We start from the raw sequence: 15,836 nt of genomic DNA, 5'->3' as shown, positions 1-15,836 counted from the left end.
TTGGACCCTGGTGGAGGTTTGGGGCCTCATCTCTCTTCTTGGACCCTGGTGGAGGTTTGGGTTTCGACCCTCCTTTGGGCCCCTGGTTAATATTGTTACTTTGGTATGTGCAGCACGTTGGTTAACCTCGTAGTTGTTTTTAAAGCGCTATATAAATACATGTATTTGATAAATTGCACAATAGTTAAAATTAAACTATTACAAATAAAATACAACATTTTAGAAAGACAAGGAAGGCATTTGTTTTCTTGCAGTTCTTCTTAGACTTCCCATTCACCTGTTTAGAAGTTTTTAAATATCACAATCCCATCAAAGTAATAATTATAATGAAATAAATGAAACCTGTAAAATGCACATTTAAAAAGAATAACACAGATTGCAAACACATTTACCATCACAAAACCGAACACGACGAAGACAATGCTTTAAACACGCCGCTAGATGGCACCACACACGCTGGAGCGCGATGGGCGTGTTCATCCGGCGCTTCCATAAACAGACATTTTTGCCGTTCTTCTGACGGGGAAACGGACTTACTCGATAGCAACGGAAACAGCCAGGAAATCCACACTTTTACCCCTTTAGTCATCGCGCATTGGTAAGACGTTTTAAGAAGAAACCCCTCGATACGTCGCGGTTTGTCTGTCGTGCGTAAGTGTTGCGTAATAAAAGAGAGATTGTGCTCCGTTGGCGCCGCCCTGCTAACGTGACTCCAAATGGCTAACAGCTAACAGGACTTTTAACAACCGCACAGCTACAGGAGCACAACCACCGCGGAAGTATGATTTATCCATAAATACAACACATCTCTCAGCTCATTCTGGGATATTTGTGTTATTACGCGTCTATTTGTCGTTGTCACAATCAATCAAGCCTTATGATTTATGAATGTAACGTGAACAGTTTACGTTAAGTTTTACGCTTTAGGGCTAATCGTGGCTTGTTGGCAATAAAATACAATCGTAGTCGTGTTATTAGTAACAGATAATAATGTTTAGACTACGCAGACATTGAAACAAATATATTGAAATGGATTTATCATGTCAAAATCATAATATTAATTGTGTGATTTTCATAAATAATTTCACTTGATTCGTATATTCTATGAACCTTTTTTATTCGGTTAAAAATGTACTCAATAAATCAGAGTACAATAGAAATCATTGTTTGACTTGTTTTGACTCAACTAATTGAAAAAAACAATGGCTGACTAGTGATATAATAATTACTGTAGTTACAGCTTTATACATTCAACCAAAATTAATCTTTTGAGTTTATTTAGTTCATTTAAAAAGAGCTTTGTAGATTTATTGAGTTTTGGGAGTATAAAGTAGATGTTACAAATCAAAAGAAGTCAAAAAGTCAAACTCAAAATATCTAAATATCGTTTTATCGTGATACTTGACTTGTTGATTCTGTGTTGTAATATCGCTGTAAGCGTTTTCGGCCGCACTACCATTTTGTGGCATATTAAGAGAAGGTAAATGTCAAAAGTATGGTAAGTATATGCTAATTTATGCTAAAACTAGTATCAAAACTAATTATTCATTTGAAGAAGCATTGATACAAAAATAAAAATAATCAAATTTGGCCTTTTCGGTTAAGAATGAGCCTGAGCTTTATCACAGGGTTTAATAAAGGAAGTACCGTTATTTTCTAGGTTTTTAGGTCCTTAGCCTAAATTTAAAAAATGTGTTGTTTTTATTATCACTGTAGTATTAAAATTGGTGGAAAATTCGATTGATTATGATGATGACAGACTGTAAAAAACTACAGTGCCTTGGATTTTTGTCTTCGAGATATTTTAACACACATTTTGCTATTAATTGTTACCTAAATATCTAAATCTTCACTCTGTCGCAGAATATCATGTGTAATAACATATCGTTTATCACATGTATCGCCATATTGTGATATTATTGTAGAGAAGGACTCGGTGATATCGTTTTTTTTAAAAACTATTATGTCAATCCAACAGAAATGTGTTTAAACAAATCTTTCAGGTTAATTAGAAGATATTAATTACTTGACAAATGTGAACTGTCTGTGAAAATGAATGGCGTAAGTTCAAAAATATTACGTTATACTCTTATTTGAAAGAATACAAAGTTAACACTGTTATTGGCTCTTTTTGTAGCTGTTTTAACTATAAACTGTACACGTGATGTTCAAATGTTGCCATATCTTCTAAACAACATTCACAAATTTTGATATATTGCCCTGCTCCAACCGTGAGCCATGCATCTTATGGAATCGAGAGAAACGCTGTGATTTTCACAACATAAAACGACAAAAACAAGCACAAAACAACACCAAAAACAGAAGCGGGCGGGACCAGAGTGAACATAAGATGCTTAAAGAAGCGTTAAAGCATATTCATCCAACATAAAAGTCACATGTTGTCCATCGTTTATCAAAATTGTCCATATTCACATTGAGTCTGTGTGATGTATTCAACAGGAAGTGGGAGGAGCCACTCACTCTCATTCTCTCACTCGTCGCCACATGAAAGCTTTTATGACTTCTGGCGCTCGGCTTCATGATTGACAGCGTCTGTCATGTGCCGGCTCCTTGTACCACAATAGTTCACACCCACACGCAGCATACAGATTTACTGCAGTACATTTACTACGACTGTTGTACTTTGCAGCCTCGCCTAAGGACGCAGCATGTTTTTCACTTGTGGACCAAACGAAGCCATGGTGGTGTCCGGTGAGTCCAAACATGTCATCAACAACTGTGTTTACTATGACTACACTAGTGTGTCGTCCAATGTTTTATTTGAAATTAATTAACTATTTTATTGGGATTATAAGGATTTATTTGCGCCACAGAAGAAATAGTGAGTGAGCTGGAGTTTTGTTTAAGATGTTGTTTTACTCTAACTTCTCTGTATGGTTATTTTTAAGTGAACTCCTAATCATTTTCAGTGTTTTTAGTAGATTATTCGATACACCAGACATGTTTTTAGTCGACCTTTTCTTTCTTTGTCAACTACAGGCCGATGTATTTGATTTTTATTTATATTTCCAGTGTTTTTTAGACGTAATTTCTGTATGTTGGCCTCGTCTTTTATTACAATGAAGCTCCATATGTCTGTGAAAAAACGCTGTACAATTAAAAATGACTTCCTCACTTGTTGTTTCCATTTGTGAATCGAGGAAGTAGAACTTGATCAGTCTTTATAAAACCGTGCGACTGTCAGGATGTGGCTATACGTGATGTTGATCAATTGAATTTGCCCTTGCTCTGGATTTGTTGCAACACATGGGAACTTTACATCTTCCACAGCGCTATACGTTTTATTAATGAATGACCTTTCTCACTGTTTTGACTGTACACACGGCTGCACACAAAACACTTCCAAACTTATCGTTGTTATGAGCAAACAAAAGAGTTGTGTATTTAAACACGATTGTGATCATTGTTCAGATGTGATTACAATTATTGCTCCAGTCAATCACAGAAATAATGAATACTTTTCTGTTGAATTGAATAGATTGTGAATTGTATTGAGTGTGAATTATGTATATTTTGAATTATATAGATTGCAAAGCCACTCTTTCTAATCTATTTTAGCTTTTGAAATACAGATCACAAAACATTACCAATACAGCTTAACTTTTGAGCAGAACTTTTTTTTATTTTCCACCCCGTACACATACATTTTTAAATTTAAATGTTCAAGTCTATAGTATAGTGTATATAGTAACATCCCTAATCCAAATGTATCTGTATCTTTTTGTGAATGGTCAGGCTGTGGCCGGTCTCCTCCTCTGATGATCGCCGGAGGACGAGTGTTTGTCTTACCGTGCATTCAAAAGATCCAAAGGTGAGCTAGTTATTACCTTGTTACCGTAGTGATTGGACATTCTAAATTCCCAGTTTGTTGCGTTGTGGTTTAACAGTTGTTCTTTGTTTTGACAGAATAACTCTGAACACGATGACTTTGAACGTGAAGAGCGACAAAGTCTACACTCGTCACGGCGTCCCCATCTCTGTCACTGGCATCGCACAGGTCATTTTCTGTTTAACCAGCCTAAATGCAAAGTGTGTTTATGTCGTTCAGCAAAAGAAAAACACTTTAATTTAATTTAATTTAACACGGTTAGCCTGAGGAGCTGAACTTCTCCTTTGTTTACCTGTTAAACCTATTTGGGACATAATAGTCCTATTGTAAACTGCTCTTTCTCTATGAATGAGTGATTTCACGACTCATTGTGTCAGTTGTGACTGGTGACATAAGGGATGAAGGGAAATGTTACGTTTTAAAATGATTAACATGACACGTTGTAATTGGCAATCATAACAATGTCATTTCATGTTCCATGTTTATAACAGCGTGTCAAGAGTTGAGTTTTAAATGTTTATAATGTATATTTTCTGGATCAGAACAGAGATACCAAACCTTTTAATGTGGTTTGTTATTGAAATCACAGCAGTCTTTAAATGTGCAATGTGTAACTTTTTCTGGTGGAGGTTCTGCTACCTTCTTGGCTCCTTGGAGATGTTAATGCTTTGCCAAGAATGTTCCACAGCATGGCATTAAACATATCTAACTTCATGGAGACAAACGCCACCACGCCTTGTTTTTCAAGGCAATCTCAAAATAAACGTCATTTATTTCTGATACCTGTCTAGACCTAAGCAACTTTAGCGATAGAGCTCCCCCTGCTGCTCCCATGGGAAAATACACTGTCAGAGAACAGACCCAAGAGTGTTCCCTTTATTATGTTTCATTTTTTTTTTTTTTAATTAGGCAATATGATTACACACAAAATTGCCAAATATAAAACACGTTTGGCAAATGTTGCAAGGCTGGTTTTCTGCCCAGAAACGCACTATCCATTTTAACCATCACGGTGACTTATAAAGACGTTTAATCGGGTGAAAATGTTACTTACTTCTTCTTTTGATGTATCTGTAGGTGAAAATCCAGGGTCAGAACAAAGAGATGCTGGCGACGGCGTGTCAGATGTTCATGGGGAAGTCTGAGGGGGAGATCGCTAACATTGCCCTGGAAACGCTGGAGGGTCATCAGAGAGCCATCATCGCCCATCTGACTGTGGAGGTGAGGTCATCGAGCTGCCGGAAATGACTCTGGTCTGTTCCCGCTCCACGTCTGCGTCCGAACGTCCACACTGTTGCTTACAAAGTCTCCCACAGGGTTATGGATTTCACCAAACATTTTGTCTGTTTTAACCCAGTTTCACCCAGTTGTACTTCCTGGTTGGACATGTGACAAAGGGCCAAAATCTAACAGTTATGATGTGTCAAATAATAGTAACTAATGACACCTTTATCTTGTCAAATCATTGTTTAAAGGTGCCATAACATTTCACGTTTCGTAGTCTATCCTAAGTGTATAATTGATAATAATAAGTGTTGTGCAACACCCTTAACATAATAGTTAAGAAATATCACCCATACCTTGGACCCCCTCACCAACCCGGAAATGCAGACGGCTTGGTTTGATATTCGCCCCCAGGGGGGATGGTGACGCGTGCCTGTGGTTATGACGCGGTCTTGCACCACCGCCCGTCAGTTTGGAGATTGGAGGAAAGGAGATAGTCTGTAATATAGCTAAACACTGCGGGAATCAATCAAAAAAAACACTCTGGGTACATATATGAAGCACAAATAGCAATGTAAGAAGGTTAAAAGCTCTGAAAAGTCGATTTAGCATGTTATGGGACCTTTAAACTGTCAGACAAATGTGTCGCTTATTGATGACATCACAGAGGGATTCGGAGCTACTTCCTGTCATTTTCAACTTTTTTTTTTAACAAACTGCGACTTGGCTGACGCAAAACTATGATAAATATTTACAGCCGGTTCTATCTCACCAAACAAAGTATTTAGTTAAAGATATGAATCCGTCATATGCATTTTAATCAGTATTTATCACAAAAATGCATTTTTTTCTGAGTTTTGCCGACTTCTTTCACCGAGACGCCAGAGTCTCGTGAGTCACACAACAAATTGTCCAATTTATTCCTCCAAAGTCTGAACCGAACCACATGCTTTTGTCGACATCTTCCTTTCAATATTTCTCTCTTCAGTTTTTCTCTTTTTTCTCCTTTGTTTTCGTTCGTTTTGTGATGCAAGTGTTTTTTTTCTCTCCTGTCCCCCAGAATGGAAATGAATCTAAAAACAAGTTTGTTTGTTTGTTTGTTTGCGTGCAGGAAATCTATCAGGACCGTAAGAAGTTCTCTGAGCAGGTTTTTAAGGTGGCCTCGTCCGACCTGGTGAACATGGGCATCGGCGTGGTCAGCTACACTCTGAAGGATGTTCACGATGATCAGGTCTGTAAAACATGTTATTGTACTCTTCATATACATTTAATATAATTATATAAAATAATGTATAATAATTGTGACTAATTGACCGTAAAATATTATCGTAGTGGTATTTTGATCAGTCTTTAGCTGGACTGTAGAGTCGAGCTGCTTAATATTGGAACTATCATACAACATAAAGTACTGCGGTGGTGATATTATTGATTGAATGCACTTTTTGACTCCATTTCAGTTATAATAATACTATGTTCATGTCTTTAATGTATTAAATTAAAAATATAAACTTAACAGCGATGACACTAATTCAAAATCCTCTGGTTTAGACTGAAAATCATGAATAAACAGGTAATATCCTGGTGGTGATCTTGGTGGTACTGTTATTTATATTTAGTTTGTTGCCATCGGTTACCATATTTCAACCTTTTGTGTGGTTTTAGAATCTTGTTTGAACACATTTAGAGTGACATTTCTTACACCATTGTGGCATTATTTGGTGTGAAACTAATTTAAACCAAACCAGAGCCCCAAACTCTACTCAAATAAACTGCTTATAACAAGCTAAACATTCTGAATTAAAGTTCTTTCTAATGTGGATCACGGTTTTTGCAGTTTGTATGTTGTTCCCATCAAAATAAAACCTAATATGCGATAAATATATGTAAAAATGTGAAAATAAATCACTAACATAAAGCTAATATTGGATATGAACTAACAGGAGGCGAACTGGCTGATTTCAGATAATCAGTTTGTTAAACAATCAAGTTGTTAAACATGAGATGGGAAAGTCAGTGTTTGCAAAAAGAAGACCACAATCCAATAAATGCTCAAATAAAGTATGATTTGTCCACTTTCAACACTGTCTTTGCATCTCAATTCCAGCTAGATTTATATTGAAACCAGTCCTCCGTCTCATTGCTGTCAAATTACTAAATGTAGGTCATTTATGGAATGCCATATGTTCCCATTTTCAGTGCAGTAATGAAAACAGCCTTTGGGGAGTGGACTTCTAACGTGACTGTGTTGTGTTTGTGCTCAGGATTATCTCCACTCTTTGGGTAAAGCCAGAACGGCTCAGGTCCAGAAAGACGCCCGGATCGGAGAGGCTCAGTACAAGAGGGACGCCGTCATCCGGGTAAAACGCCTTTTTATAGAGTTTATAAAGTTATAGAGGGTTATTACTTTTATACTATGTTATACTAACGCAATAATGAGCTATTTATCAAGATCTGGTGAGTTAAAGGGTTGTGCAGACATAAGACTAGTGCGTTACACCTCGTGAGGAACGGTTCTAAAGGCAACGAAAGCAAGAATACATGATAAAACATATATCCTGAATTGAGGGACTAATTTTTATTTATTATTTAAACTGTTTAAACATTGATTAACTTACAAACCATGACTATTCACCCATATATCATTTTATTTTTTTAAGGTAAAAATGCCTCAAAATGGCTTTATTTTATTTATTTAAGAGTTTTTTAAGTTATCTTCTTATCTTATCTTATCTGTTTTTTATTATATACTTCTGTGCCTAATCTGTGTTGCAACAATGGGATTTCCCCATTGTGGGACAAATATAGGTCATCTTATTCATGGCTGCAGTTGTTGCTGCCATTTTAGGGAGATGTAATATTTAGTTTAAAATCAGTAATTGCTATGACATATTTGCTAACGATCCTAATCTTTCATCTCTCTGAAACACGTGGAGAGCAGGAAACTGAATCCCGTGAACGATTGAAAAGGCATTATTACGACGTGGTTGTTGACCCACTTTCTGCTCCGCCCACAGGAAGCCCACGCTATGCAGGAGAAGGTGTCGGCTCAGTACAAGAACGAGATCGAGATGGCCAAATCGCAGAGGGATTTCGAGCTGAAGAAAGCCGCCTACGACATGGAGGTCAACACCAAGAAGGCCGAGTCTGAGATGGCCTACCAGCTCCAGGTGCGTCACACGGCTCCGGGGCCTGTCACATTCTAGTGTCACGGTTATTGTGAGGGAAAAAACATCACAATTTAATCATTATTCACGATTATTGAGACTGTGACCAAACAACAGTGAAAGCTTTAACGTTCTTTCATCCTCATTTAGTTTAGTTTACTCTTTATTTGTCAGGGATTATGTACAATATCATTCATCTTCAAGAGAAAAGATGATCTGCACCAGATTTAGCTTCTGTGGTTTGACAAGTTTGTGAATAGCTCGCACCGGAGTATAAGTCCCAAGAAAAGCCCCCCAAAAAACAAGCATCATAGGGAAGAAAAAAAAACACGCATATAAGTCTCACTGGATTATAAGTCGCATTTTTGGGGGAAATGTATTTGATAAAATCGAAGACCAAGAACAGACATTTCATCTAAAAATGCAGTTAAAAATAATAACAGATTAGAGAACATGGTGAATAGGTGTACGTATGCTAACATGCTAACGCTAACACCTTCAGCTACATGACGTATGCTAACGCTAACACCTTCAGCTACATGACGTATGCTAACGCTAACACCTTCAGCTACATGAGGCACAGACAGAACTGTGGTAAGTGTCTGGTATGTCAACGTAACATATGAACAGTTATTCAGATCACTATAGCATAAAGAACATGCTAACAAGTTTACCAAAGCATCAGTTTTACCCCAAATCACTAAATCCATTGAATTCTTCTTCCTCTGTGTCACTTCTAAACAACTCCACAAACTCCAGAGGAAGAGGAAGTGCAGATTCTTCTTCTGCAGAGCCTAGAGCCTAAAGCGCCCTCTTGTGGTTGTCAGTGCCAAAATAACAAATAATATCACGTATAAGTCGCTCTGGAGTATAACTGGTCCCTTTTCACTCAGCATCGACACCTCGACCATCACCCCCTCTACCCTGGTACGCAATCTCGGTGTCATCATGGACCCCACCCTCTCCTTCACTCCCCATGTCAGCCACATCGTCAAGACCTCATACTTCCACCTCCGCCGCATCGCCAAAATCCGACACTGCCTCACCCTCCCCGCTGCTGAATCCCTCATCCATGCCTTCATCTCCTCCCGCCTTGACTACTGCAACTCCCTCCTCACTGGCATCTCCTCCCATTCCCTCCACAGACTCCAAATGGTCCAAAACTCCGCTGCCCGCCTCCTCACCCACACCCGGTCCCGTGATCACATCACTCCCGTTCTCCGCTCTCTCCACTGGCTCCCCATCAAGCAGCGCATAAACTTTAAAATACTCCTCCTCACCTTCAAAGCTCTTCACCACCTTGCCCCCCCCTACCTGTCTGACCTCCTCATCCCCCACCGCCCCTCCCGAGCTCTCCGATCCTCCTCCTCTCTCACCCTGACTGCACCAACATCCCGACTCAAAACTTTTGGCGACAGAGCATTCTCCCGAACAGCACCCCGACTCTGGAACTCCCTCCCCCAACCTGTCCGCCACTCTCCCTCACTCACAACATTCAAATCCCGCCTAAAAACATACCTCTTCACCCAAGCCTATGACCTCCCCTACCCCTAGCCTCCTCTACCCCATTGCCTACTCTTCTACCCCCTGTTACATCCCCATCTTTTTCTCTCTACTTCTTCTGTCTTGTTCATTTTATCTGTATATTAATGTGTATTGTACGTGTTGTCCCCCCCTGTCTGTAAATACCCCCCCTTTATTATTATGTTCAGCGTCTTTGGGTCACTGAAAAGCGCTATATAAATAAAAGTTATTATTATTATTATTATTATTATTATTATTATTTAATAATAAGCCAAAACTATGAAAAAAGGTACGACTTATAGTCTGGAAAATACGGTTGTTCATTACATTTAGGTCTATTTTCTTGGACGATAGATTGAACTAGAAAGACTCAATTTTGTCACGATTATTATTTTTGGTTGTTACGATTATATTATACACACATTAGCAGGGCATTTTGTGTAGAATCTTCTCCAGAAAAGAAGGATAACTGCACCGACGTCATTAGCCTCATTATACGCCATATTTTAAACTAAAAGATCTGGTTCGGTAGTGTTTGGGAAGCAGGTGGCATCTTTTAAACCCATAAACCCAGCGTTAAACAAGCGTGCGGCGTGTGTTCAGGTGGCCAAGACCAAGCAGCTGATCGAGGAGGAGAAGATGCAGGTGCAGGTGGTGGAGCGCGCTCAGCAGATCATGCTGCAGGAGCAGGAGATCATCAGGAAGGAGATGGAGCTGGACGCCAAGATCAAGAAGCCCGCGGACGCCGAGCGATACAAGCTGGAGAAACTGGCGGCGGCGCATCGGTGAGAGACAGATCTGTGTTTGAGTTTAGAGACTGGACCGGGACAGATCTTCATGTGTGTTCGAGTCATCTTTATTCTCCTACAAGTGGTGGATGATATTGACAAAAATGAAAACCTGGGCTTTTATTTTTTTTAGTTTTGTTAACAATGTTCGATGTTCAGATGATATTTCCACTATGCTTCAGGAATGTGCTCAAATACTTCTGTAAATGTCTTGTTTAGGTACAAAATGTGAATGGATCATAAGATTAACCACAAAAAAGCAGAAACATAACTTTAAACCCTGGTTTTGGAGATTGCTCTAGTCATTTCTGTGTAATTTCAAGCTTATTTCAAGCAAATTTTTGATAGTATTAATTATAGATCCCAATGCTCCCAATGCTCTCACTTCCATGAGGCATAAGAAAAAACTCTGCATTAGTCTTTGTTCTGATGTCTTGGATCTACAATACAATCTACAATACAATAAAGTTTTAACCTCTGGGTGTTTGTCCTGGTCTTTTTCAGCCTGCAGCTCATCATGGAGGCTGAGGCTGAGGCCGAGTCCATCAAGGTCAGTTCTTTGAGTCATTTCCTCTCAAATATATGTGTTCTCCGTATGACCCTAAATGCAGCTGGTACTTATTGCTGTGTTTGTGAATGCAGATGAAGGGAGAGGCCGAGGCTTTTGCGCTGGAGGCTAAAGGCCGGGCTGAGGCGGAGCAGATGGCAAAGAAAGCAGATGCCTTCAAGCAGTACCAGGAGGGAGCCATGGTCGACCTGCTGCTGGAGACACTGCCACTGGTCAGAGTCGCTCACAAACATCTGTAAAACTACAACAGCGCTGTAGACGGGGATTCTATCAATCACACTTTATCTGACTAAAATCACACTACAGTATAAACCCACAATACAAACTAGATACTCGTTTGAACATGGAATAATTGGACTGAATTGAATTTCCTGAACTGTTTTCTTTCCTGGAAACATTGAATTAGTTTTCGATCTCCGATGTTAAACTGCATTTCCTCCTCCACAGATGGCAGAGGAGATCAGCAAACCCCTGACCGAGGCTCAGAAGATTACCATGATTTCCAGCGGAGGGGGAGAGATCGGAGCGGCCAAACTGGCAGGAGAAGTGCTGGACATCATGACCAGGCTCCCCAGCGTCGTGGAGAAACTCACCGGAGTCAGCATCTCTCAGGTCAGCGCACAAAACTGCCACTGCGGTCAGATAACGGGACGGAAAAGGAATAAACTCGAGACTTCAGGTCTAGAGACGCACACTCTCTCCGCTACTGCCTAAATGTGTTCAAAAATCACTGTTTCACCCGAATAATCCCAAGAAACGAGGAGCAAGAGATGAGTAAACATGGAAAACACAAGACGGGTAATGCTACGGGAGCCAAACAATCAAAGCATCTGAACTTGTATCTGCGCATTACTTAGATGTAGTGAAGTAATCCAGGAGAAGGCACTTTTCATATGGTTTGAGAGCTTATTTTTACTTTGTTCATGAGGTGACATTCAGCATAAAGGCTCATTTATGCTCTACTTTCATACGTAAACTGCTTTCTTCATTTATACGGTCAACTGTTTCAATGTTCTGGTCAATAACCACCAGAGGGCGATCAAAGGCAGTTTTAGAGCAGTTCTGTCAAAACGGCTAGGGAAACGAAGCGAGAAGCGTTTATTAGTTTTGCAGCTTGTTCTAATCTTGTTTTTAAAAAGTAGCTCTGCGTTCTCTACTGCCCCCAGTGGTCAGCTCATGTACAGCGCCGTCGTGTTTATGAGCTTTGAGCAGACAAAACGATTCTTTATTTAAAAAAACACCACTTTCAACACAGTTCTCAATCTGTGTGAAATACTTACTCTTAAAGTAAATTTTTAAACGGGTATGTCTAAACGTTTTTATTAAAGCTCAATTTAAACACTTACCTGTTTCTGAACTTTTACCCAAGTATCGAATGTGATGACTCCTCCAACCATTGGTCCAATTGTAGATTCAAAAGCTACAAAAATGTACAATATCGGGCCTTAAAGTTGAACCTTTTTGTTCTAATGCAATGTTCTTTATCACAGGCAACCGGAAAGACACACTAAGAAGAGGACTCCTGAAGAGTTACATATCCTCCATGTGCCTAATACGACTAAACTGACTCTGGATCTGTTCTGTATGTTTGCATGTGTCCTTTACATCAGATGCCCCGTTTTTAGCATCAAAACCTTGTCAGTACTGTTCAAATGCTTGTTCCGAGTTTAGAGTTCTGTTTTTTAATTTACTACTACTTGTAACGACTAGAGGTAGACGTTGTTTTGACAATAATTTTTATACAAAATATTACAATCAATTTTTTTTAACATAATTTCACCTGCGATTACCTCTACTTATAGTTGTTTTTTATGCGTCTGTTACTGTGCCCTTTCTCCTTTTTTATGCATGTGGGTTCCCGGCGTGTCAGAACGAAGCGGGAAGAAGTGGTCGCCGGGGCGAGCTCGGGTTTTGCTGTTTGAAGCTGAAGTTGGAAAAAAAAGATGCTGTTCATGAGGTGGAAAAAATATGTTGTTCATGTCGCGCGGGTCCAATTTCTGGCTCACTTTCCTCCTCGAAGCCTCGGCCCCTCGATTTCTTAGCCGTTAATCACGAGAAGAAGCTAATGGTTTGCACGACGTTTTTAAAGAACTCGTGAGACTTCTTTCGGTAGTTGATTTTCTCTTTAATTTTCCGTGGTTTAGGGTTCATATCCGTGTAATCAAACTTAAAAACCCTGGCGTTAAAGGTGCACCGTGTACCGCTCAGTGTGGCACTAAAAATATCGAGCTTGCATTAGTTCAATTACTTTTGTTCTTAAAAATATATAGAAATACTTGCAGGTAATACAGGTTTTGACGAGGAAGAAAGAGGAATTGTCTTCCGTTTTCCGCTGTAAATATCATCTAGTTATTGGGTTATCTGATTACTCTAGTTATCTTTTAGTTTGTTGTAAATGTAGCCTGTTTTGAATAGTTGTGCTCTGAGAAAAACAGTCTTCCTTAAGCTAAATATATCTCTGCAAAAGTCCTCAAAACGGTGCCTATAAACCTGAAGTTGTGAGCGCGATTCACATCCGAGGAATCGAGGAGACGAGTGAAGAGAAACGGGGCGCGGCCTTTCATTTGGAGCCTGGACTTACTAACCTTAACCTACTGTTTGAATACGCCATGACTGAATGTGTTACAGTTACAGTAGACACGTGCGTATTCTAGAGGTTTAGCGAATATATCTGAAGACTTTTATGACGCGTTCGTTGGACATTTACTGTTCCCGCGCGCGCCGCTTCTCCATGTTACACTTTTTATCCAAAGGTTTTTGTGCTGCAAAGCCTTTATGCATCGCTCGACCGCCAAGTGCCTGGTTTAAAACGCCCTGCGGACTTACAGTGAACTCAAAATGTGGAGTTAAAACGCAGTGGATTCGGAATAATTCATCTTTTTTTGTTAGTTTTATTTGAGTTTACACTGGAAAACTCACCTCTACGTTCTTAGGGTTGAAGTTAAATAAGAAGAATTGGTTAAAATTGGTTAATTCTCAACATGGATTGAACTTAAAGGTATTTTTTCTGATGCTGAGATTCTGAGATTGAACTTTTCCATCACGTTTTTTCAGTTTGTTTAGCTTGAAATAATAGAAATGTGAACTTATTTCAAGAGCAGTTTTTACGACTCCATTGACAGATACTTTAGCTCGAAAAGAGTCCAGTATTTTAAGTTTAACACGTCTAAAACAGTCAAAACTGGTTAATCCGAGATGATTATTCTGATTTCAGGACGTTTTACCTCATCTTTGATCTCATTTTTGCAGAAACCTTTTACAGTTTACTGGGACTTTCTTATCTAACTCGCTAAAAGCCATCGACCGCTGCTTTTCCAATCTGAAATCTAGAGCCAACTTTGTCAATCGCTCGTAATTCTATGTATGAAAAGTGTAAACTGCATGTGGTAGTTCTGTTCCGTGTGGTGAACGTGTCGTGTACCAGTCGAGATATATACGAAATCATTTAAAAATGCTGTAGACAATAAATGTACTTTTCACTGACAAACTAAAGATGTGTTTCGAAAAAGGAGTAACTTTATTAAAACATCTACAAAAAATAGACAGCACGAGGTTGTTTTCAATAGCATGAAAGTAGCAAGCGTCCTACAGAGTTACAGAAGACCCCACGAGTCACCCACAGTTCATATATTATTGGTAAAAGAAATTAAAAGTTGTCCTTTTGAAATATGTACAAACGATCGGCGTCAAAAAGGCGAGGGACAACGAGGAGTGTCTAAGTACATGACATACAGGTTATAAAAATATGTGGAGACGTTTTACAGTGTTTCGAAACAGACGGATCCATTCACAAACAAACCGGACTGAAGGACCAATATATTTAAGTTCTTTTGGCTTGTTTTAGGTGTTTTGAGAGATGTTTTTCCCGTTTAGATGTCAACCAAAAAACACACAAAAGGGAAAGATGAAAACGGTAATGAACACGGGAAGAAATTACAATCCTAAACAAGAAAAGAGTGAATTACAGTATTTATCTTGATTTTACTACATTTTGACTTTCATAAAATAAGGATTTGTTATTACAAGTGTAAGGGCATATTTTATGCTTGTTCCTTTGGTAATCCCACATTAAGATAGTGAAAATGTGCTCAAAACAATGACTACTACTTATTTCAACACATCTTTTTGTAGAGTATAAAATGTCACTTGATGAACCTGGACTGAAGGACGAGGCAAAAACAAACATATTCATGTTAAAATAACTTGAATTTATCTTTTGTGTTCGTGTTCTTTTGACTTGTTTTGGTTTTCATTCCAATTACCGATACAGAAAGATCTTTTAAATGTCAACCAATAAACTAATTATCCATTGGCAGTGGAAATGTTTTAAAAATGGAGGTGGAATCGAAAACATTTTATAATATCTGAAATGTCACTCGAGTGTTAAATTAGAACATAGAATAAAAGGATAACACTTTATAATAACTAGCCTTATTCATGCCTTTATAAAACCTGAAGACTTAATACATAAAGAATAAAAAGTATTATTCAGGCTTATTAACTACCTAAAGCTTTGTTACTAAGCTAAATCATTAGTAATAAACATTTACAGACTCATAACATTTTTCTGATTGATATTGTCTGTATATCATCATTCGGATAATTAAAAATTAATATACAGATAATTATTTTGTCAATATTGCCCACCTCTGCCTAGAAACAGACAAATAAAGAAACTAAACAAGTCAAAAGACAAACTTATTTCAAGTCATTTTAAC

The 15,836-nt window shown here is 38.6% G+C and overlaps 1 protein-coding gene across 1 annotated transcript; it reads left to right on the top strand.

Annotated features, from left to right (window-relative positions):
• Positions 1-453: 453 nt before the first annotated feature.
• On the top strand, positions 454-14,659 carry LOC140373532 (flotillin-1-like). Its single transcript, XM_072460074.1, has 13 exons — positions 454-598; positions 2,651-2,712; positions 3,757-3,832; positions 3,928-4,018; positions 4,928-5,071; positions 6,186-6,305; positions 7,336-7,431; positions 8,089-8,241; positions 10,366-10,547; positions 11,055-11,100; positions 11,193-11,330; positions 11,566-11,730; positions 12,609-14,659. Exons 2-13 carry the CDS (start codon positions 2,670-2,672, stop codon positions 12,627-12,629), a joined length of 1,275 nt encoding a protein of 424 aa, XP_072316175.1. The 5' UTR covers positions 454-598; positions 2,651-2,669; the 3' UTR covers positions 12,630-14,659.
• Positions 14,660-15,836: the final 1,177 nt, after the last annotated feature.

This window comes from Eucyclogobius newberryi, unplaced genomic scaffold (assembly GCF_026437365.1).
Source record: "Eucyclogobius newberryi isolate DKJ021-1_F unplaced genomic scaffold, fEucNew1.0.hap1 SCAF_3, whole genome shotgun sequence".
In the NCBI taxonomy this organism is placed as follows: domain Eukaryota; kingdom Metazoa; phylum Chordata; class Actinopteri; order Gobiiformes; family Gobiidae; genus Eucyclogobius; species Eucyclogobius newberryi.
Note: the sequence above shows the minus strand (reverse complement) of the source record. Positions and strands in the feature narration are given on the sequence as shown.

Coding starts and splice junctions, on each gene's coding strand:
- LOC140373532 (XM_072460074.1), top strand. CDS start 2,670: ATGTTTTTCACTTGTGGACCAAACGAAGCCATGGTGGTGTCCG. Junction 3,833..3,927: donor TGCATTCAAAAGATCCAAAG/GTGAGCTAGTTA, acceptor TTGTTTTGACAG/AATAACTCTGAACACGATGA. Junction 4,019..4,927: donor CTGTCACTGGCATCGCACAG/GTCATTTTCTGT, acceptor ATGTATCTGTAG/GTGAAAATCCAGGGTCAGAA.